The 24,708-nt window shown below is 38.7% G+C and overlaps 1 protein-coding gene across 1 annotated transcript; it reads left to right on the forward strand.

The window, feature by feature from the left end:
- Window positions 1-1,389: 1,389 nt before the first annotated feature.
- Window positions 1,390-9,330, forward strand: LOC118800543. The gene is made up of 8 exons (XM_036560801.1): window positions 1,390-1,444; window positions 3,695-3,764; window positions 5,008-5,214; window positions 5,619-6,025; window positions 6,057-6,359; window positions 6,471-6,540; window positions 7,041-7,209; window positions 8,085-9,330. The coding sequence occupies exons 3-8, from the start codon at window positions 5,010-5,012 to the stop codon at window positions 8,218-8,220; spliced, it is 1,290 nt and encodes a 429-aa protein (XP_036416694.1). The 5' UTR covers window positions 1,390-1,444; window positions 3,695-3,764; window positions 5,008-5,009; the 3' UTR covers window positions 8,221-9,330.
- Window positions 9,331-24,708: the final 15,378 nt, after the last annotated feature.

Raw genomic sequence — 24,708 nt, forward strand, 5'->3', positions numbered from 1 at the left:
CAAATTTTCTATATCAGCTGGATGGTACAGCGGAATTACCATCTGAGCAAAGGCACACTATCAATGAGCTGGCACTGTCCTGGGACCTGCCTCAAGTCACATCTGAAAATAGGAGATGCCTGCTTGACAAACTGCTGTGAGTATTTTAACATGTCATTAAACAAACTGACTAATCGAGTTATGATGAAGGACTGCATCTTTGTTTTTCATTACCTAGAGATACACAAATGGATGTTGGGTTTGTTGTAAGTTATTAGTTATACAAAGTTTGAGCTGAAAATAAGGCTGCTTGCCTTTTCTGTTGTGATGCAAAGATTTTGCAGGTCCTTGGAAGAACCAGACAAGCCAAGCACTTATGATGGGGTTTAAAAGAGACACTGATCTGGCCTTTGCTAACAGATGAAAGACACAATTCCCCTGCTCTTTCCAAGAGCATCTCAAATACAGTGCACATCACAGGTAAATGCACTGAATCAGTAACACTCGCCCTGGCCATGGGCACTGGTTTCAGTTCATTACAACAATTAACTGGGGAGTACAGCTGCCATTATTGGTCAATTGACAGAAAATTTTTTGCTAATGGAATTATGGTTTGAGTACACTTTTAAATGCAAATATCTGCTGGTCTCTGCTTCTAAAATGTGAGGATCTGATTCTTTTTTTGTTGTTGTACATGATCATAAACTCAGCTTGGGAGAGACTGCCTGAAACCTATTACAGATGCTGTAAATAGTCACATTTTCATTCAGCTAAACTTACAACACTGAATAAGCAAATACAGCTCAAACATGGTCCTCAAAGAAATGAATGATTTGGAAATGAAAAGTACTCTTATTTTACACATGCAAACCAGTACCAGTATCTTTAAACCTTCTACAACTTGAGCCAGTACTGTGGCCTGTTTTATTAGATTTATGTGTACAGCAGTTCATTGTACTTGTGATTTTCTCTTGGCTGTTTGGAAAAGCAGGTGTTAAATTATTCTGTCAGATGGTCTTGGACAAGATAAACTGGCCAACACAGGACAAAGATGAAGACAGTGATGTCTTTTTGGAAGATACATGTAGGATCACAGCATTCTTTCGCACCTTCATTGAGAATGGCAAGTTAAATTTGTACTTTAAGGTTATTACAGGTTATTTAACTAGAGCGCCATAAAGGTCACAACGAAATTACTGTAGGTGTCCTTCCTCTACACTGTAAACAATTGCTGTAATTTCTACAGCAAATATTTACAATAACATCCTGTATTCTGAAATTACTGCATATTACTGTATTTTGCTATGATTCATGGGAGCTGCTGTCCAGTCTTAACAGTTTATTGTAGAATTTACAGCAAGTTCATGAACGCGAAAGGACCTCTGGGATGGCCAACGGACTTCTGAAAGTGGAGGTTTGAACTAGGATTGTGGCGCCTCATTGGACCTGGTGTTCACTAAAACAAGTACGAATTATTCTTAACGTTACCTATTTATTCTTGTCAAACAAATGAGATTATATTTCTAAGGTTTGCTTTATCTCAGACCTCTGTAGCTGAGAGTTTCTGCTTTCTGTGATTAATAGTAATCGTGTCTGGTCCGCCGCACTTAGCTAACCTACGTTCTCTGAACTTGCTAAGCCAGCACAGCAACTTTGATGCTACAGCTAGTTAGGTTAGCTAACTATCTAAGTTACAACAAGATATGTGATTAAAGGTGGCTGAGTAAGTCAGATTCCTCATCGCGTTTGTTAGATGTATGATGTGTTCCGTCGCTAAAAGGACGGCTTATGGAAATGGAGGTTTGGAAAAGGCTAGTGGCGCCTCATTGGACCTGGTGTTCACTGAAACGAAGTCTTTAGCTATAACGTATATTGCATATTCTGGTTTTACTTCGCCTCAGACATCACAAGCTTTCGGGAACTTGTTCTCTCCATGACCATTTGAATCGCTTTGGTTCTTTTGCGGATTCTCGGATTCTCTGAGCTAACCTAGCTAAATAAGTAAGCAAGCTAACGCTAGCTAGCTAACCTAGCTAACTAGCTTCAACAGCACACCTTATACACTTCGGCCGCACCGTGTGAATAGCGCCGTTTTTTGAGTGCCTTGATGTCTTATCGATTCATCCATTAACGTTGTCACGTTGTCGCATTACAAAGGCAATTTAGCGTTTAAGTGCACAAAGACGTGCAGCTAGAAAATAAACTATGATAGTCACGCATGCTTGTGTTAAAGTGGCTTGCTATCGTAAGCTACCTTTTGTGGGGGCGCGTTGTGGTCGTTTTTAGGCTTAATGTGGCCAGCGTGCATGCACCTTTGCTGTAGTTAGTTGTCCCTTTGTTAGTTCCATTTTTATTTCCTCTCTCAACAAAATGTTTATTTGCCAACTTTGTTATCATGAAAGCAGTACAATCTTACTTTTTGCTCAGCATGTGAAATTGCACAGAAATGCTCCCAATCCTGAATTTAGATGTGGCGTGCCTGATTGCCCACGTGTTTTCAAGAAGTTTACTGCATTAAAATCTCACATATACAGAGATCACAGGGTTCATCACAGGCATGTTAGGGATGCCCAAAGTCAGGTTCAGGATACAACATTGAAAAGTCAGGTAGACTTCTGTCAAGTCAAATGTGGGAATTTAACACAGTTTTTGTCTCATCTGAAGAATCATATCCAATCAGGTTTGGAAATCACATGTCCATTTTTGGCGTGTGGTCAGAAATTTAGAGTGAAATCAACATTTGCATCACATGTGTCTCGAAATCACAAAAACTGTTCTGTCAGCAGTCTGATCGATTCTGTTTTGGACAGTGAAGTTTCAGGTTCTGGCCAGCATGAATATGTATTGATATCTGAAAATGAAAGATCAGAGGATTTAGGGGAAGCTGTTCTTGGTGATGTAGATGAATCTCTGTTTTTGAGGAATTTGACTCTTTTCTATTTGAAATTACAAGCTAAATTGTTGCTTCCAGAGTCTACTATTCAAAGTATTGTTGAGGAATTTCAGAGTATTCATGACATTGGTCAGTCATATTTACTTGCTAAACTAAGCGAGAAGTTGACTTTGCTTGGAGTACCAGAGGAGAAAGTTAAATGTGGTTGATGATTTGACCAGGGAGGATCTTCTGAAAGTGTGTAATAACGGGTTTTGAGTACCGCCCAGAGAAGAAAGACAGTTTTCAAGTCTGATTTCCACTACGTTGAACCTGTGCCTCTTTACCTAGGAAACAGTGAGTCAGGGAAGGAATGTTTTGCTCAGTATGTCCCTATAAAACAAACGATTGCAACTCTGTTTGAATGTAAGTCAGTGAGGGAACAGTATGAACAAGTGCATTCTCAAACAACAAAACCTGGCCTGTTCCAAGATGTAAAGGATGGCGAGAACTTTTCTGAAAATGTTTTATTTCAGACTGACCCATCAGTTCTGGGCTTAATTATTTATCAGGATTCCTTTGAAGTGGTCAATCCATTGGGCTCAGCAAGGAAAAAACACAAATTGCTCGCAGTGTATCTTACTTTAGCTGATATTTTGCCTCATAACAGGTCAAATATAGACCACATGCAACTTGTTCTTCTGTGTAATGAGCAACATTTTAAGTACTTTGGGCAAGACCGAGTTTTCAGATCACTGATTGAAGACCTCAGAGATCTTGAAGACAATGGCATTGTTCTAAACAATGGCAAAATACTAAGAGCTGCCTTGCTTGCGATTATAGGTGATAACCTGGGATCCCACACTATTGGAGGTTTCGTGGAGAGCTTCAGCCGGAGCCTACATTTTTGCAGGTACTGTGATATGGATAGGGGCACATTTCAGTCCACACCTCTAGAGACAGGCATTAAACAAACTAGAGCATCTTACCAGAACAGTGTTCAGGAACTCACAGATAGTGGCAGTGATGTTGTGTGTGGGATCAAATTTGACTCCCCTTTTAATAAGTTGAAATACTTCCATGTATGCCAGCCTGGCTTACCTCCCTGCCTTGGCCATGACCTGTATGAAGGCATTGTAGCATTTGATCTTCAGTTGTACATTAATCACTTGGTAAAACAAGAGAAATGCTTTACTTTTGTAGAGCTAAACCGCTGTGTCAAGCAACTTGCTTACTCGGGAACTGATGCTGCAAATAAACCAGCTGAGATTTACTCTGGGAGTGAGAAACTTTGTGGTCAGGCCATTCAGAACTGGTGTCTCTTAAGACTGCTGCCTGTTATTGTAGGTGACAGGATTAAGAACCCAACGGGAGAAGTATGGCAACTTGTTTTGCTACTCAGACAAGTTGTAGAGCTAATTTGTGCACCAGTGATATCTGCAGATCAGGTTGCATACCTTAAAGTGCTTATTGATGAGTACATTCATTTTAGAAGTGTGACATTTTCCTGTGACTCTCAAGCCAAAACATCATTATTTGTGCCATTACCCAGACCTCATTACACAATTTGGTCCTCTAATTCGTCTCTGGACCCTGCGGTTTGAGAGTAAGCATACATATTTCAAGCAATGTGCAAGGAAATTGCACAACTTCAAGAACTTGTGTGCAACCCTTGCTGAGAGACACCAGCTTTGTCAGGCCTATTTAAGTGCTGGAAACTTATTTCAGCTGTGTGTTCAAGTTGACAGGGGCTCTGAGTTCTGTGCTGATGATTATAATGAAACAATAAGAAAATCAGTAGCTTGTTTAGATACTCAGTCAGGGAATACTTTAGCAGCGACTCAGATCTCTCTGAAAGGAACCAAATACAAAAAAGGCATGGTTGTACTTCTGGGCAATAATGATGAGGGTCTGCAGATTGGTAGAATTAAACTAATCCTTGTTCACCAAAATTCCAAGGTTTATTTTGCGTCTGAAAAACATCTTGCTTTACCGTTGACAGATATTGGTGTGTACTGCATAACAGATGCAATACAGGACCCAATTGTTGTGTGTGTACACCAAGAGGAGCTTTTGGATTATTATCCTCTTCAAGAGTACAAACTCTGTGGCTTGTCAGTAGTTGCATTACACCATTCTTTTCTGTCTTTATAAAGCAATGCCCAATTTAGAAGAGCTGAAACAAGTGGTCTGCTCCACATTGCCTGGACTTTCAGAGGAAACACTTAAGAAATTGGTAGATGGAGTTGTTGCTGTTGGTGTGGAGACCCAGGCAGATCTTCAGTTTGTGAAGGAAGAAGACCTGCTGGAACACCTCAAGCCAATCCAGTGCCGCAGGCTTTTAAATGCTTGGAAATGTGAAGGTATTTCAATTGCAATTCAAATTTGAATGTACATATAGGGATGGACAATGTGATGATATTGTTAGCATGATAAATTGTCACAATATGCTTTTCTGACAATATCATGGATATTTTTGGACATGTTTCATTACAAAGAGAGCTAATTAGTCCTGATAAGTAGATATATTGCAGCACAGTATGTGAAACTTGGAATAAAAATGATTATACTCATAGTTTTGGTCGTATTTTTAAAATGTTAGACTAGGATTTTTGCTATGTAACAACTTATCGAACTTCAAAAAAAAAATTGTGATATACATCCTGAAAATGTCTCCCAAGTATTGTGATTTTATGTTTTTGCCGTATCGGTCACCTTACTTATATGTGTAGATAGTAAAGTTTCATTTTATTTTTTTCAGTCTTAGAACATGCAAGCTGCTCAACCCCCTGCCGCTCAGCACAACCAACCCTCTCTGATGTGTCAAGCCCATCATCTTGGAGCCTCTCAAGTTCCCCACTACATTCTCCATGTACCACATCTCCTCCTTCTCCTGCTGTCCCTTCGGCATCTTGTACATGGGCTGAAAGTTTTAAGGTGCCTTGGGAAGTAATGCCCTCGGGTATTAGGTTGGCCATCGCAAATAAAAAAAGACCATCACCTGGTGATCGAAGGCAGCTAATAAGGATGGTCGTGGATGCAATGCGAAGATATGAACTCAGTCCAACAAGAGCGCAGTGCCAGATTGTGGCACAGAACATTGTTAAGCAGTACCCAGAGAGCTTTAGTGATGTTTTGCATGACGGTATGATTGTAGGTAGCGGGCATGGCTCTTTGTTGTCTCAGCTAAAAACTCCGTGACATTAATGCTGTTCCACCCTCGTCCTTGTCCAGTTTGAAGAGCTCATGGCCGTACCTGTTCTGTCTAAAGGGGCTCTCCATCCACTTTCAGTTGCTTACAGATATCCCTTTGCTCCCAAGAATTATGGAGGGCTTTGAGGTGAAAGGAAAGAGGATTCTACGATTCTTTGAAGAAAAGCCAACAAACGATGAGGTTCGTGCCATTTTGTTGAAGTCTGGACAAGAAAGTTCTCTGGTTCCATGCATTTTGCTGCTCTTGATGGCCCACTTTAAGGAGAAATCTGAATCTCTTCTTCTAGAAGCTGATGTAAGTAGTAGAACAATTTCTCCCAACCTGGCACCTTAACTGTCAGTTGCTGTTTAACCAATTTTTTTCTTCATTTTTTTAATTTAAATTTGTTGCTGTTTTTTGTTATAGGTGGCAGCGACTGCAGCAGATGTCCAAAGAACAGTTGCATTACCAGATTCACCCAGGCTGATTATCCAAGGTTATTAAAGCCCCCATATCCTACATTGTCCGTGTATATTTTTCTCTGAGGTCCTCTTAAAAATGTTTGTATGTAATTAATGTTTATTTTCCTACCTCTCTTCATCCCTTACAACTAAACTGGCTATTTTATTACTCTGCTTTTAAGACTGATATTTAAATGAGCTCTGTTTAAAACGGCTTCTTTGTATCATGCCTCATTCAAAAAGCAGTCCATACAGAAATGCTCATTATAACTTCAGTATAACTTCCTGTTTAAAATATCTGACTATAACCTTGTATAATACAGTCTGACTGCAAAAGGTTAGATAGGTTTAAAATGTTAGTCCTGTCTAATTAGGTAGCCGTAGCCATATGTTTGTTTGTGTCTGTCACTGTCTCCTTTTCTCTGTTTGTCTGTATATTTGTTTTTCTCCCACTCTTTTAAAAGTGCAGTGATAACTGTATTGTTGATATTCTCTAACATGACAAAAATATGTTTTCTCAATTTTTTTTTTGCAGGTGACAAAATGAACCCTGAGAGGTGGATGCTGTCAGTGGAAGGCGAGATTGTCCTGGGGTCAAATTCAAACACATTTGTTGAAGGCCTTGCTGCTTTATTTGCGACATATTACACCTTCAACCTAGAGTATCAGGAGGGAGCGGCATCCACATTGGAATTCATTCAAAGGTAAGAAAAAGCTGTTTAAAAGGTTTTTGGTGCAGCATCGTGGAAAGGCTTCACCATAACCTGGGAGGAGGAAGCAGACGTGACCACACTAGACACAAAGTCAGGGCTGAAGACATTTGGGCAGTTTTACTGAACTTGCATGTTCAAAATTAGAAAACAAAATGGCATAAGGGATCGGCCAAACACGCTCATATGTCCTCCCGTCCTGAGTCTTGGGGCTATGTTCTGAAGCTAACATTCACAAGTTGAATGGGAACATTTTTTTTTCTCTAATGTGACACATATCTGATTTTTTTTTAAAATCACATTGGAGCCACTTTTTTTTCTCCTCTCACTTTGCATGCACATATTATCGTTATAATCCAGCGTCACAGTGTAGCAGTAGTAGTGGATAACCTGCAGTTTCTGCCAGTAAACACTCAAAAGCATCTGATCTTTATTCACCCTTTCCCCTTAATTACAAACAGCTCCGAGCTATTTAGAGCAAAGGATCTTTGTGATTGTTGTTCATGACATTGTTGATTATGATTTGCGTACACAGGTCATTTCAGGGTTCAGGTTTGTTCACACTAGAGACAGATATGATTCACCTACACAAATGTGAAACATCAAAACAGACAGATCAGGTCAGAGCAAAAAATCAGACTTGACTAACAAAGCATGTGAACATGGCCTTATAGCTGAGCTGATAAGCTCCCCAGTTAATCAGTCAACATTAGATGGAGCTCATCATCCCTAAACAAAAGACTCTGTAAAACTAAATAGCACGACTAAATACAGAACGAGAAAAAATACTAAACTGCCACTTGTCTTTGAACAAACCCACTGTTTTATATTGTATTGTCTGAGATACTGACAATTGCTTTATTTTACAGAGGAATTGTGGGTATTAACCCAGGAACGGGATCAAAGGTTGGTGCTGGAAAGCGGGAAAAGAAACGATCTGGAATGAATCCACATGTCTGCACTCTGCTCAGGAAACTGATGGACTTTGAGTGGCTTTGTCTTTAGGAAAACTTGGTGCTATTTGCCAAAAGATCTGGTCAGTACATAGTTTTTTTTTTTCTAAATAGAAGTTTAAAGTTCAGACATGTAGCTTAGTGTTGTCTTTGTGTTTTAAACAGTTGCTTCAGTCTGTGCTCTGCTCAGGAAAGTAATGTTTTGCTGTTTTTTTCAGAATATACAGCAACAAAGTACAGCATTTTTTTTCAGCCATTAAATTTAAATATTGTCACTCTAAGTTGGCTTTTCTTTAAAGTATTTTTGATACTCCAAGACACTGAACAGTTTCAGCACTAGATTTGAAAGTGTTAGAAGTACTTGCTGTTTTCTTTAAGAAAGTTGAATGTTTTTATTTTGCAGTGGGTATCTCTGCCACGCAAATTTATTTTTTGTACTTGTAAATTTGGCCATGTGCTGTTATAGTAAAATAAGTGAAATCAAAATTTTGTGTGAAGTAATTGTCATTTATGGCTTAGTAGTAATGTATGACAAGGACATGTATGTCATTATCAACGGGCTACTAAAGATAAAAAATTGTATTTAATATTAAGCGGTGTGATTTCATGTGAAGTATGTAGTTAATTCAGTTAATAAGTAATGCAGTTTCAGACCATCTGCAAGTCACTTGTAACCGTTTACCTTAAAGCATCAGAAACTGAGCTGACTGTTACAAGTAATGTAATCTTGGCTATAGTTTTTCAGACAATACATTTACAATAGTTTTACTGTAGACAGAATTATTTTTACTGTCATTTAGAATTAGGAAGATATTAAAGTTATTACTGTAATTTAATATTTATTGTACTCTTTAGCTTTAAAAACATGGTTAATTTTATCGTAGATATACTGGATTATACTGTCTTCTTTGCAGTTGTTACTGGGATTTTTCATTCTGTAAAATTACAGCAAAATAATTTACAGTACCACGCTGTAAATTTACAGTACCTTACTGGCAATTTTAGTTGCCAGTAACTTACTGTAATTTTACAATAAAATAGGTTTTAGTGCACCGCATATATACAGGATCATACTGTATTTTTACAGTTATTACAGGGATTTTTAGTTCTGTAAAATTACAGTAAAATAATTTACAGTCTCATACTGTAAATTTACAATACATTACTGGCAACTAAAATTGCCAGTAATTTCCTGTAAATTTTACAATAAATTTTTTACAGTGTAGTCAAGTCAAATTTATTTGTATGGCGCTTTTTACAACTGATGTTGTCACAAAGCAGCTTCACAGAAATCCGTTTAGGACAAAGTTTTAACATGAAATGTAAATCCTCCAGGTGAGCAAGCCAGAAAAAACTCCCTCAGAGCTGAGGAAGAAACCTTGGGAGGAACCAAGGCTCACAAGGGGGGACCCATCCTCCTCTGGTCAAACTACCTTCAAAATTATTATACTGTTAATATTAATAGTAGTAGTAGTAATAGTTAGGAGGTAGTAATAGTTAGGAGACTTCAGTGTAGAGTGGGCAGCCAGTCCAAGGCAGGTGGCGGTGACTGGGGCGTGGGCAACTGGTCTGAAGCGGGTAGCCGGAGAGCTCTACTGACAATCATCCATCAGTGTCCGGCCGGACAGGTGGGCAGTCGTTTACTCTGAAAAAGGCAGGGAGATGGAATTAGTTTTGTTCTGTTTATGTAAAACAGAGATTGTGAACATTTCCAGAGTGTGGCTAATGACTCCGGCAGATCTGACTATAACAGCTTGACTAAAAGGAGAGAACCAAAAGGGCACACAGACACGGGAGCACCCTGAGACAATCTGGCATCCCTCCGCTCCACCGTCCACAAACCTGAGTGATCGCGTGCGAGCGGCGGGACAACAGCACCAGCGTCTCAGTTTACTATAATTCCCTGTGTCCATGGACCCCTGGATCTGCTGCCTTTATCTAAGGGGAAACATTAACTACCAAAAGCTAAACTAAACAAGTGGGTTTTCAGCCTAGATTTGAAGATTGCGACTGAGTCTGAGTCCCGAACATTTTCTGGAAGATCATTCCAGAGTTTGGGGGCTTTATAAGAAAAGGCTCTTCCCCCAGATGAAGCCTTCTGAATTCTGGGAACTATTAAAAAGCCAGCACTCTGTGATCTGAGTAATCGTGGTGGCTCGTAATGGGAAATAAGGTCTTGCAGGTACTCAGGAGCCCATGTAGGGCTTTATACGTCAATAAAAGAATTTTCTAATCAATACAGAATTTAACAGGCAGCCAATGGAGTGATGATAGAACTGGACTGATATGATCAAATGTTCTAGTTTTAGTGAGAACCCTGGCTGCAGCATTTTGAACTAGCTGAAGTTTACTAAAATTCCTGCTGGTGCATCCTGACAGTAGTGCGTTACAGTAATCTAGCCTTGAAGTAATAAAGGCATGTACTAATGTTTCTGCATCGTGCAGCGATAAGGCATTTCTTATTCTGGCGATGTTGAGAAGATGTAAAAAAGCTGTCCTAGTGATGCTGCCTGTGTGTTGATCGAATGATAAATCTGGATCGAGTATTACACCAAGATTTTTTGCTGCTGAACCTGGTATAACTGGGAAGTCAGCGAGATTTAAAATTAAATCTGATAATTTATTTCTTGCCACTTTAGGACCCAGAAGGAGAACCTCTGTGTTGTTACTGTTTAGGAGGAGGAAGTTACGCAACATCCAACCTTTCACATCTTTTATACAGTCCTCTATTTTCTTTAACCTGTATTTGTCATCAGGCTTGGCTCATATGTACAGTTGCGTATCGTCTGCGTAACAGTGAAAGTTAATGCCATGGCTACTTATAACTGTGCCTAACGGTAACATGTATAATGTAAATAATAATGGTCCTAAAATAGAGCCTTGCGGAATTCCAGATCTTACTTGTGAATAATTGGAAAATGAATCATTTACCTTTACGAACTGATAACGTTCCGTTAAGTAGGATTTGATCCACGATAGGGCGGTCCCTGTGATTCCAACCATGTTTTCTAACCTTTCTAGGAGAATATTGTGGTCTATCGTATCGAAAGCTGCGCTGAGGTCAAGTAGCACCAACAGGGATACGTAGCCTTGATCAGAGGCAAGAAGGAGGTCATTTGTTATCTTAACTAGAGCTGTCTCAGTGCTGTGATGTGGCCTGAATCCAGACTGGAATTTTTCATATATGTGGTTCTTATGTAGATATGAACTAAGTTGCTGGGCTACAGCTTTTTCTAAGATCTTAGATATAAATGGTAGGTTAGAAATAGGCCTGTAATTAGACAATACACAGCATCAAGGCTTGGTTTCTTGATCAGAGGCTTAATAACGGCTAGTTTAAAGGCTCTGGGTACATGGCCCAGGCTAAGGGACGAGTTTACTATACTTAAAAGAGGATTAATGATAACTGGTAGCACTTCTTTGAGTAATTTTGAGGGAATTGCATCAAGTGTGCAGGTTATTACCTCTTTAACTGTGGGTTCTTAGTAACAACAGTAACTTAAATAAAATATTGGTGACCTTTTTGCTTCTGCTTTAATGATGTTCTTAAAAAAAAGTTTAAGCAAGAACATAATTTTTTTTTCTCTCCTATGGTAGCATCTCCAAACCTGCTTGGAAAACTTGTGCAGTTCTGGATGATCTATGTTCAGAATAGACCGAGTTAAGGTCATAGAGTTCAGAAGTTTTTCTAAGGAGAGACTTCAGATTTTTTAATTTGTAAAAGTTAAAACCTTTCACAGTGTATGAGTTTATGAACACAACAACAACATAAGTGTCAACGAACACTATTGAGCATTAAAAGTTCTCAGGGCTGCCTCAGGACTAAACTATGAACTAAAGCACAAATCCAGTATGTTAGGAAATTTGACAATGTTGAAAATAATTTTTTGTAACGTTAATGATGGTATTTAACCAGTGATATTTCTGTTTCTATCTTTGCAGTAGAGATATAGCGTGCTGTGCTGTAAAATCTGGAATCCGAAACCTACTTGCTTCACTACTTTTGTAGAAATTTGCACATAGATATAATACCAGTTGCATTTTCAGCAAACAACAAAGATGAAGTAAAAAGGAGACGGACTGGACAAACTGTTGGGTGTTTATTACCTTATCCCATACCCTGCCATCCTCCGGTGAATTGTTCTCTCGCACACTCCGAACAGCTGTGCTATGTCTCCAGCGGTGTGGCTCAAAAGGAGGTGAGCCTCAATTACAGTTGGAGGTAAAATGTAGGATGGACGTCCAACTGTCGCTTCCTCCGTCTCTGAGAGATGAAGTTGGCGGGCGCTTTCTAGAAGGCGGTCTAACTCAGTTAGGTCAAGGTTCACATCCATATCAGAACTAAACCATCCATTAATCCATTAAGCCAAACCGATCTCACCTCTTTAACCAATCCTGTTTTAGAGTGAGGTTAGGACCACCTACCTTATTAACATACAGATACAGAAATTAATAAATGTAGAAATGTGGAAATATAGAAATAAATAAATGAAGAAATAAGTAAGTACATGTATAAATACAGAGATAGCCCAAATAAAAGACGATGTATGGAAATGTAGAAAGAAATTCAAGACATTTGTGTATGCCCTTTTTCATGAAAAAATATGTATTTATTCATTCATTTATTTATGTATTAAATTATTTATTTGTTCATTTATTTATTTATACTTATGTCATTTTTAGTACTCCATACACGAGGGGAGACTGAACACCGCAGTAGAAAGGGTTGTACTGAAAAGTTCAGTGACTTTCATTGGGGTACAAACAAGCTCACAGATCACCAAGTGCTGAGACACAGACTATTTCTGGAAGCAATGTCAGCACAAGAACTGTTTGCTGGTTTGAGGCCTGACCTCAACCCCATTCAACACTTTAAGAATGAACTGTTAACACTAGCAATGAGACAGACCTTATCACCCAACATCAGTACCTCATCTCACTAATGGAGGAATACTACTATAGAGGAATGGAAGCAAACTCCTGCTCTGATGTTCATAAATCTAGTCAAAAGCCTTCTATGGACATATTAATTATAGTTTTGGAATGACATTACAATTAGCAAGCAGATATGAATGTGATGTTCAGGTGTGCTTATACTTTTGGCCATGTACATAATCTAAACAGATGCTCTAACCCTTTATTGCATGGTGATAACATCTAGCAACTATTTCGTTTTAATTCAGGTATAAACAATTCTGCCTGACTAGAATTTAAAGGTTATTTTTTTCTTTTATGAATCTGTCATAAAGTGCTGTACTGACCCACCTGGACTGTCAAAACTCATATGTCAGAATGCTGTTTATTGACTTAAGTTCAGCATTTAACACAGTGATCCCCTCCAAGCTCATCTTAAAGCTTAGCCAACTTGGTATCAGCACATCTCTGTGCAACTGGATTCTGGACTTCCTGACTGACAGACCTCAGTCTCTTAAGTTAGACAAACTCTTCTCCTCCATCACCCTGAACACTGGTGTGCCACAAGGCTGTGTGCTGAGACCTCTTCTGTTCTCCCTGTTCACCATGAGTGTGTTCCTGTTTATGGCTCTAACTCCAAAAATTTAAGTTTGCGGATGACACCACAGTGATAGGTCTGATCAGAGGTGACGATGAGACGGCCTACAACGAAGAGGTGCAGCACCTGGCGGCATGGTGACAGGAGAGGTAAGAGCCAGTCACACTCCCCCATCTCCATCAGCGGAGCTGAGGTAGAGCGTGTCTGATCTCAAGTTCCTTGGTATCCACATCTCTGATGATCTCTCATGACCAGGTCCCTAAACTCCTCTGTCACGGTCAAAAAGGCGCAACAGCGTCTTTACTTCCTACGGAGCCTCAAGAAAGCTCACCTGTGTCCTGGGATACTGGTGAACTTCTACTGCTGTACCATTGAGAGCAAACTCACAAACTGCACCTCAGTATGGTTCGGCAACTGCTCCGCATCTGACCGCAGAGCGCTCCAGCGGGCTCCGCATCTGACCGCAGAGCGCTCCAACTGCCCAATGCATCACAGGTGCCTTGTTACCATCTGTTGAGAACAGGTCCCATAGGTGCTGTCTGGGCAGGACGAGGAACATCATGAAGGACGTTTCTCATCCTAAACATGGACTTTTTACCCTCCTCCCATCTGGCAGGCGTTACAGAAGCCTCCACTCCCAAACCAGAAGGCTCAGGAAGAGCTTCTTCCCTGAGGCTGTGACCCTGCTGACCTCCACACTGTCACTTTAACCACATCACTGCACTGTTACTGTACTTTATATCCTAGTATTATTGCACTATTCATATTTGCACCAACAGTTACTGTACAAGTTTACTCTGCACACTTATCTTTTACACATGCTGCACTCACAGGACACACTACCTCATTATACGCTCTCCACTCGCTCTGTATATATGTATATTATATTTATACTTCCATATCTATTTTTGGTAACACTTCACATTAAGGGTCGCTAATCAATCATTCATTATATAATAATCAACTATTAATTTCCCATTATTTTATTAGTTAACTCTTTATTAAGCATTAGCTATTACTTAGTAATTGATTAAGCACTTATCAATTAGTAATTAAGTACACTGTTAGTTGATAAGTAAGTGGCTTACTTACTCATTATCTGTGTACTAACTGCTGCTTATTACATTGTTAATTAACTAATAAGTATTTTTTTCATATAAAGAAGTAACGTGATAACTTACTAGCACTTATGTGTTAATCCCGCTAATTATCTGTTAATTAACTTTCCATCACCTCCATATATTCAGTTGCTTCACTTTTCTCACTTTGGTTCTTGTTCATTAAAGATGCTTATGGTCACATCTGACCGTAAGATGAGCGCACACAAATTCATGGACGGTTTTGTTATTCATCGCGTTCATCTTGGCATATCTGTACTCATATCTGGTAGGAGTGCATGTAAATTTGGGCATAAATGCTGGATATGTGGCTAATTAACCAAAACTATTATCAACATAATCTGTAATAGCAAAAATAAGAACAACAATAGAAAATATCAATAATACTAATTTGTGTGCAGGACAGTCCAGTACAAAAGTGGATGTACCTACTTTACATGCGCATTGATATAAACAAGTGCTGCAACTATTTCATGTTCCATTTAAAGACACATTACACTGTGCTTTTGTTTCATACTGCTGACTCACAAACACAGCTTCAATCATACACTGCAGTAATACAGCGTTTATTTTAGGGAATTCATTACACTAAACAATCACTTTTTATTTTTTTCCCAGTTGTTTTCATTTTAATACTATTAAGTTTGGTCAGCAGGGGAGGAGTGCACTCACTGCTGGACATCAAACTCCGCCCACGAGCACGGCCATTAGCTTTCATGCCAAACACTGCCGTTTTATTGACTGGCTACTGAAACATCTGCATGAATTAGTGTGTGCTTCATGTAAATGATATGTAAATGAGGTGCTGGTCGGCTGGTTTCATGCACTGAAGCTGATTTATCATTTATGCTCAAATCTCCATTTGTTTCCACATCGTACAAAATTGTTATGAATCAGACGCAGAGCAGTTCAAACCTTCACCATTAGTTACTTCTTAAATTCCTCTTACTTAACCATTAATTACTGCTTTTGTGTCCCTCCAAGTAAAGTGACAAACTTTCCCATTAATTATACTATGAACTAATGTTTAAGACATGACTACTTACTGATACATTAATTGCTCTTTACTTGTTTTTGTGTCCCCTCAAGTAAAATGGAAAACACACATACATTCACAATTGACATGTTCATTCTGAATGATTTTACTCAATAAACCAAACAGAAATCAGGAACCGTTCAGCTTCTTTATTAAAAACTTTTCTTTTCTTTTCTTTTCTTTTCTTTTCTACTTTTCATCCACAGAAAGGTTCTTTAGCGCTCCAACAGTGAGTTTCCATGACATTGCTCCAAACAATTCTTGGGGCACCTTATTAATAATATAATATGATACAACCTAATATAATATAATATGATAATGAAGGTACGGAATACAGGGGGTCCTGGGAAGTCAAAGATCAATCAGAATTCTGGGGGGTGGTAGGGTGCCCTGAAAATAAACACATTATGTCGTTGTGCTGTCCATAGGGAAAAACAGATGCCCAGGTACAAACTCAGTGAAGCTCACTGTTTCTCTGCGTTACCCACAATCAGCTTCTCTTTGATCTTCTTAACGACCTAGAACTGCAGTACTGCTCTGGTTCACCCAAGTGATAACCTAACTACTATAACTATGCTCAGGATTCCTCTGAAAAACTTTACAATACGTCATAGAATATTTGTAAATCTAAAAAATGCCCAGTTCCCCAAGTGTTTGATGAAAAGAGTGATCTGTTCCTCATTTCTCAAACTCAAGACAGAAGAGGAGATATGTAAAATCTGTTAATGTGAGGAAGAGCAGATTACCAAACCAAAAAAGAGCTTTTACATAAGAACAACTGTTAAACCAAACATTTTGCTGCCATGGAAGCATCAGCACTGCCATGGTGAGTGAGTTAGCAGCCAGCCAACATGGGACCCCCTGAATACCAGGCGGTATTTCACACACTGGTAATAATAAATTACAGATACTGGTAAATTTTCTGTGGCTTATAGTGGAAACTCTCTACATAAGTCTTTGAATAAGCGGCCTAGAGGACCGTCTCTGTGTTTTAGGCCTAACCGGTATGTCCACTCAATAAAGATGAGATGTTCTTTTAAAAGTGCAACACTCCTGTTTCCTCTCAAACGCCATATTTGGCTTTTATAAGTCTGCCATGCACGTTCTATGTTTTGGGTATGTCCTCCACTGACAGGGTCAACAAAGTTTCTACTGTGGTTCACAGTGAAATGTGTATAGCCTGCAGTGGGGAGGGCTCCCATATAGGCTCTCCAATGATCACTTATAATTGTTGTCCTCTGCCTAACATGTTCCCTGATAATGGGTACCAAATGGCAACGGGAGCGTCTCTTCACAAGCCTGAGAACAGGCCGTCTTCTGTCTCCTTTAATTCCCAAAATCCCCAAAACCCACTTTCTTCTTGTCCAGGTCCTGCCATATCGTCCACGGCCATACTGATAATAGAAGAAATAATAATCAAGAAAAGTAGTCCAACATTCAAAAAATAATTTACAATCTATTTAATTCCCCTTTCATACTCATGTTTTTCAACATTTAGTATGTTTACATAAACATTACTTACTATGTACAATCTGAATATTAAAGTAATATATTTGTGATTTTGATCATATACAGTTAACAGTGACAAGGATAAACACCTGTATCAACTAATACATATTTACCATTTATAACTACAGTAGCTGAATTTTTCTATGTGATTTTTGTATGTAACCATTGACCTCAGAGCATGATCGTGAGATTAACATTTCAGTTGTTCAATGACAGCCCATACAAGTGTGACCTTAGCTGCCATTTACAACGATAACCTTAGCCTGTTACCATATAGGCCATTTTTGTGTGTTTTTTTTCTGTTAACCTTTTTAATAAGGGTTCTATATAGCACCAAATAGGGTTCTTCTATTGTTGCATTTACAACCCTGTTTCCAAAAAAGTTATGACTCAGTGCAAAATTATAATAAAAACAATGCAATGATGTGCAAATAATTTAAACCCTATATTTCATTGAAAATAATTCAAAGACAACAAATCAAATGTTAAAACTGCGAAATTTTATTGTTTTTTGAAAAATATTTGCCCATTTTGAATTTGATGCCAACAACATGTTCCAAAAAAGTTGGGATGGGGGCAACAAAAGGCTGGTAAAGTTGTGTAATGCTAAAAAAAAACACCTGGTGGTTGATTAGAAACAGGTCAGTAACATGTAATGAGTCTTTCAGAAGTAAAGACGAGGAGGAGTTCACCACTCTGTGAAAGACTGCACAATCAAATAGTGCAACAATTCAAGAATAATGTTTCTCAACGTAAAATATCAAATAACTTTTGCTTTTCATCATCTGCGGTACATAATGTCATTAAAAGATTCAGAGAATCTGGAGAAATCTCTGTATGCAAGAGACAAGGCTGAAAACTAATATTGGCTGGCTGTGATCTTTGGGCCCTCAGACAGCACTGCATTAAAAACAGACATGATTCTGCAATGGAAATCACTGCATGGGCTCAGAAACACTTCTGAAAATGAAAACAGTTCAACACTGCATCCACAAATGCAAATTAAAACTCTACAATGCAAAGAAGAAACCAAATATAAACAGAATCCAGAAACGCTGCCACCTTCCCTGGTCCAGAGCTCATTTAAAAAGACTGAGGGGAGTGGAAAAGTGTCCTGTGGTCCGACGAATCAACATTTGAAATTCTGTTTGGAAATCATGGACACTGTGTCCTCCGGGCTAAAGACCACTCAGCTTGTTATCAGTGCACAGTTCAAAAGTCAGTATTCATGATGGTATAGGGGGCATTAGTGCAGATGGCATGGGTGATGTGCACATCTGTGAAGGCGCCATTAATGCTGAACGAGTTTTGGCAACATATGCTGCCATCCAGACGACGTCTTTTTCAGGGAAGGCCTTGATTATTTCAGCAACACAATGTAAAACCACATTCTGCATGTATTACAACAGCATTGCTTCGTATTAAAAGAGTCTGGGTGCTAAACTGACCTGCCTGCAGTCCAGACCTGTCACCACTGAGAACATTTGGTGCATTAAGAAATTAAAAATACGACAGAAGAGATCCTGAACTGTTGAGCAGCTGAAATCCTGTATCAAACAAGAATGGAAAAACATTTCACTTTCAAATCTACAGCAGTGTCTCCTGAGTTCCCAAACACTTACAGTGTTGTTAAAAGAAGAGGTGATGAAACTCAGTGGTAAACAGGCCCCCGTCCAAACTTTTTTGGAATGTGTTTTTGGCACCAAATTCAAAATGGGCATATATTTTTCAAAAACAACAAAATTTCTCAGTGCTAACATTTGATATGTTGTCTTTGTACTATTTTCAATGAAATATAGGGTTTAAATAATTTACACATCATTGCATTCTATTTCTATTTACACAGCGTCCCAACTTGGGGTTGTAAAACAGTACCTTTATTTATAGTACATTTATTTACCCCAAATAACTACCCACTATTTGGATTTTCACAATTTACTTTCTTCCTCAAAAATGACAATTACATTTAATTTATTTTGTTTATTTTTGTACTTGCCACATTATTATCTTAAATAGTGACTGAACTATGATGTCTCCTACTAAGTTCTTTTTTTGCTTACAATCTAGAACTTGCAGGGCTTTTTTGTGAAATTTAGTACTCAATGTTGTTATGAGTTAAACTTATTTATTTTTTCTTTTATTTGATTGAAAGTAGATTTGATCAATTTTGAGATACTAAATAAAGGAGGGAGAAAATATTAAAATAACTGCTAAGGTGAACCTTGAGAAATTGCTAGGTAACCCATGCTGTCCACTATTATTATTCATAAATAACTATGCTACCTGTATAACTGTCTGTTAAGCAATGTAGCTTCCATGACAGAATACAACATTTGTAAGGACTTTTTTTACAATACATATTATGAGGTAGAATAGCAAGAATTATAAAAGAAAAAAGATTTCACATAGTCACATAGTTGTTGTTGCTGAATTGTGCAGAGACACTTGATTTTAAAACGTGCTAGTCAATTATCAGGACAACACCATAAATTAACATTGTCTGTGATTAAACAACATAAATGTTAACCTATGAATCACAATAAAAATATAAGTCTAAGGTTGATGGTCATTTGCCAAAAGAATATTTTCAGTTATTTTAATTGTTCAACTGGTAATCTTTAACTATATTAAAATTTTGAAACAAGAAATAAGTCTAGCCTAAGTGCTAAATCAAATCATCACTGGTCTGAATATGTCCTATCTCAAGGACTGTGACGATGCAACAGAATCCAGACGCTTGCGGATAAAAAATGTACACCAGGCTTTATTCGAGTGCGACAAAGAAGAGGTCAAAAAACATGCGTGGGTCGTAACCAGAAAGCAGTACAATATCACCGAAGTGATCATAACCAAAGCAAACAACACCAAGGGAGAGATCCGATATCGTAGTCAAAAAACCAGGCCAAAAAGTCAAAAACACGGATCCAAAAACAGTCAGCAAAAGTACAAGAAGGGACAGGCAAAAATCAAGGTCATAACAGGTAGTGGCAAACAGATAATAGAAACGCTCAGCAAGTTCAAGAAGAAACAATACCTCGCAACGACTAAGACTAAAGCCCAGGGCTTATAAACTATACTAGGTGGGTCATATGACAATAAACACAGGTGAATGTATTTAGTACTCCGGTGAATGAGAGCGCTGATAGGTGCGTGCACAACCCTCCACAGTCATATGATCTCCCGAGGGGTTGTGGGCAATGGAGTCCCTTCTGGACTCTGCGTCAGAGGGAAGTTGCTCAGTCACATGATCTACTAAGGTATTGTGGGAAATGTAGTCTGAGTCCTCCTGAGGCGTGACAAGGACGTACAATCAGTTGCAGTGGGCCAAAGATTATGTTGAATCATTTTTGTAAAATGAAGTAGAATTTAAAATGGCAGCTGTGGCTTGACAGGAAGTTTGACACCCAAGTCATAGCATAACAACCTACCTTGCATTTATGGCAGAAGTTGCTTTCATCAACCATCACATATTCATGATGTCCACCAAGCTGCTGCCCCTCTTTTCTACGAAGCCTCTTCATAGCTTTAAGGCAGAGCATTCACAGCTTTCTGTTCATCTTGGTTAGTGTGCGTGTACTGCCAGCTAAACCATCCTGCACCATATCAATTTGGCGTAACCTCAACCCCTGTGAAAACCTGAGAAAAGTAGAGCATCAATACATTATTACAATGCAGTCCACTTAACTCTAAATTATACAACTCAAGCAACACTATTGGATGTAAAAATCAGTTGGAAAGAATCAGATTTTATGCACCTGTAGATGTACATCAGCAAACTGCTGAGGCTTAACCGGCTCCTTTCAAACAGTGATCCTAATCGGACAGACTACTTTGTAGTTCTTTGCCGGTGGGACTTGTGACGACATATCCTGGTGGAGTACAGTGGAAAATAATACAAATCATTCAATATTATGCCCTGACCAGCTACTTCATTAAAATGACCTCCTTGTTTCTACACTGACTCTCCATTTTACCAGCTCCACTGACCATATAGTTTCTATAGTTATATAGTTTCTGTTTCTCTGCATACTTTGTTACCCTGTTCTTCAGTGGTCAGGCCCCTCACAGGACCCCCACAGAGCAGGTACTATTTGGGTGGTGCATCATTCTCAGCACTGCAGCATCACTGACATGGTGATGGTGTGTTAGTGTGTGTTGCGCTGGTGCGAGTGGATCAGAAACAGCAGTGCGGCTGGAGTTTTTTGGAATAGGACTTTCTCCTGACAACAAGTGATTTTATGCCTAACAGACAGGATAGCTTTAGGCCAAACAAGAGTATCACTTAAAATGCAGCAATGGAGCTTTAATGAAAAATGGGATTTGTAACAGGCTTAAAAGTAGACACTCTCTTTACTACAAGGAATAGGATGTTTTTCCTTCTTGTAGATAAATACAGGGGAAATAAAACTTTTTACACTACATGGCCCCTAAATGACTAAAGCGTCTGTGATATTCGGTTCTGAACCATTATGTTGGGTGAAAATTTAACCACATACATTTTTGAAAATTTAATTATAAAAGTCTGGAGAGGCCATGGAGGAGTTATAATTTTCTGGACTGTTATCTTGAGATCACAAGATAATTAACTCGTTATCTCAAGACAACAATCCAGAAAATCACAGCAACAGCTCATGGCCTGTCCGGACATCCGTAATTACATGTTGTTTTTTCTCTGTAAGTAAGGTAACGAGTAACAGGCACTATGTGTGAACGACGCATGTGCCAAATAATTTAAAAATACATGTTTTATCTACCCTGTCCTTTCCTGCATGAATAAATGAATACAGAAGATTGTATCTAGGTTAGCTAGCTAATACTTCACCATACTGAGAAACGCATTTGTGTGGTTTACCATTGGACTCCATCAATTCCTTCGTGTCTTGGTTTTAATACCATTTTGTTCTTGCAAAGGTGGCAATTTCTTGTCCTTTTGAGAAGTCTTTTTTTCATTAGCCAGTTCACTAGCCTTTTAGTTGATTTTTGTCCCTCACAAAGGGATATTATTTTATTCCCAAGCCTCATTCTGCACTGTAGTTAGCTAGCTAGTTAGTTTGTTGGTGTTTTTTTTTCCTGCTGTGCAGAATTCTTCTTGCAAATGGCACGTGACAGTGGCACGTGACTCTTTGGCGTCTAAAAAAATCAAAATTAAACCACAAAAATAATATTAATATTGATTGAGACAAAACTGTTGGATATTTCCTAACAAACCATGATAACCCGGAATATTTTGAAAGCGCTACAGGACGTGCAGGTATTTGGAGTTTCTCCCAACATTCCGTCCGTCACTCTCTGGGACAACACGCAGCACGAAGAGCCCATACAAGCGCTGGAACTCACAGCGGCGAGGCTCGGCAAACCTTGGCAGACAATTGTGCCAATGAATCGAGGAAGAAGAAAAAATAAGAAGACATGCACACTAAAAGTGGCCGAAAATGAGGTTGTGGGTAAGTATAATTATAATAATTACCACATTTACTTTTACTTTGAGACTAGCTAGCCTGTGCAAATTTTACACTAATGCTAACCAATGTGGCGGCGGCTAAGGTTTACCCTTCGGTATTTAGCTTGCTAGCTATGATTTAACCAATGTCACGTTCAGGCAGTTAAGCATTAGCAGTTTATGCTGTTTGTCGGCTAAACCTGTCAGGAATGTTAGCCAAATATTAGCTTAGGGGTCGCAACCCAAATGTTGAGCTGAGCCAATTTGTCCTTTCTACAAAAATCAAACCACTTTGGGAGCCACAACATTTTATGTCCATTTTACCATCTTGGCTGTAAATATGTCTCAGTATGTGCTAATTTAGTACTAGTATAGGCTAAAAATAGAACCAAAAACACAGACTTACTTTGCTCTGCTTTGAGCTTTAGCTCAGCTGTAGCCCCTTTTCTCGAATCCACCGCAGGAAACTTTTCCTCAATAGTAGATCAGTTTCTTCTAAAATGTCTCCCAACGTTCAGCTTTTTACGAGGCTGAAGTCGCTTCTCATTCTCCAGCTTTTTGTTCAAATTTTCCCGTTCCACCTTAAATGGTGCCTGAGGCGCCAGAATGTAACTGCTGCACCATTTAAGGTGGAACGAGAAAAATCAAACGAGAAACTTCAGCTTCGTGACGTTTTAGTATTTGACAGTTCACTGCAGATTAAACATATCAGGAAGCCAGATGAGTGTTTATAAATGCAAATGAATCCATTCGTCACCAGTTTGTCGATGTTCGTCTCAGCTAAATCTTTTTCTTTGCCTTTTCGTTCCTAACTACTAACCTAGCTAACTAGATAGGCGAGGCTGTTATCTGTGTTGTTATGGTGACCTGCAGTCTAAGGTTGTGCATTCACTGCACGACTTTAGCATCACAAACTCAACGTCGGTTTGTCACAGAATTTCTTGTCTTTTTTGTGAGGGTGCTCACACTAGACGACAAAACAAAGAGAGAGTAAAACACACATAACGGCCACGAATAAGAACTCAAACTCCCAGATCTCCTCAGATCACGTGACACAAACAAAGCTAAACTTACTGAACGTGACCCGTTTGTGCGTTTATGCGTAGCGAAAACGCAAACTGGGGATTAAAATGGGGGTGGGAAGCACTGATACAATAATAACACTGATATAATAATAATAATAATAATAATAATAATAATGTAATTCTCTCTTCCATAGATATGACGGGTAATAATGAGGGAAATAACCTGACACAAGAAGAGACACCACTTGATAATCCACCTGAGCGTACAGCCTCACCAGTGCCCAGCAAATCAGGTTTGTTGCAGCCCCATCGGTTTGCCACCGTTATCTCATAATATGCATCTTAGCTATTGTCAAATGTTTTTTTTTTTTTTTGACCAGTAGAGTTTTCATGTATGTAAGATTTACAGCATGGCCAAAAAGTATATTGTGTGTGTGCATTAAGGTTGTACAGATACCAGGATTTTGATTTTGATAAAGATACCAAGTGTTATAGGGCTTAATACCGAATGATACTGTGGCAAAAAAAGAGAAACGTCCGTCATTGTCTGAACACTGTGTGTTACTTAGATTGAATACATTTAAGTATTCTCATTGGTCAAGTAAATTAATGTTTGATTTTTTTAATCAATGAAGAAATAATGGTTTTGATATAAACAACAAATACATTACTGCATAAAAGTCTTGTTTGTTATATATGCCAACAGGCGTGTCTCTGGCCAAGTCAAATTAACGTGCACAATATTACTTAGCTAGAACCTATTAAAAATAAAGGTTCCTAAATGTTTTTTGGACATGGTTCCAGGAAAAAACCTTGGTATAGAACCTTTGCCTTGTGTGTAGGTTCTTTAAACATTAAAACGAGTTTTTTACACCCATACATCTCATTTACAAAAATAAC

The sequence above is a fragment of the Colossoma macropomum genome, unplaced genomic scaffold (assembly GCF_904425465.1).
Source record: "Colossoma macropomum unplaced genomic scaffold, Colossoma_macropomum, whole genome shotgun sequence".
NCBI lineage: Eukaryota > Metazoa > Chordata > Actinopteri > Characiformes > Serrasalmidae > Colossoma > Colossoma macropomum.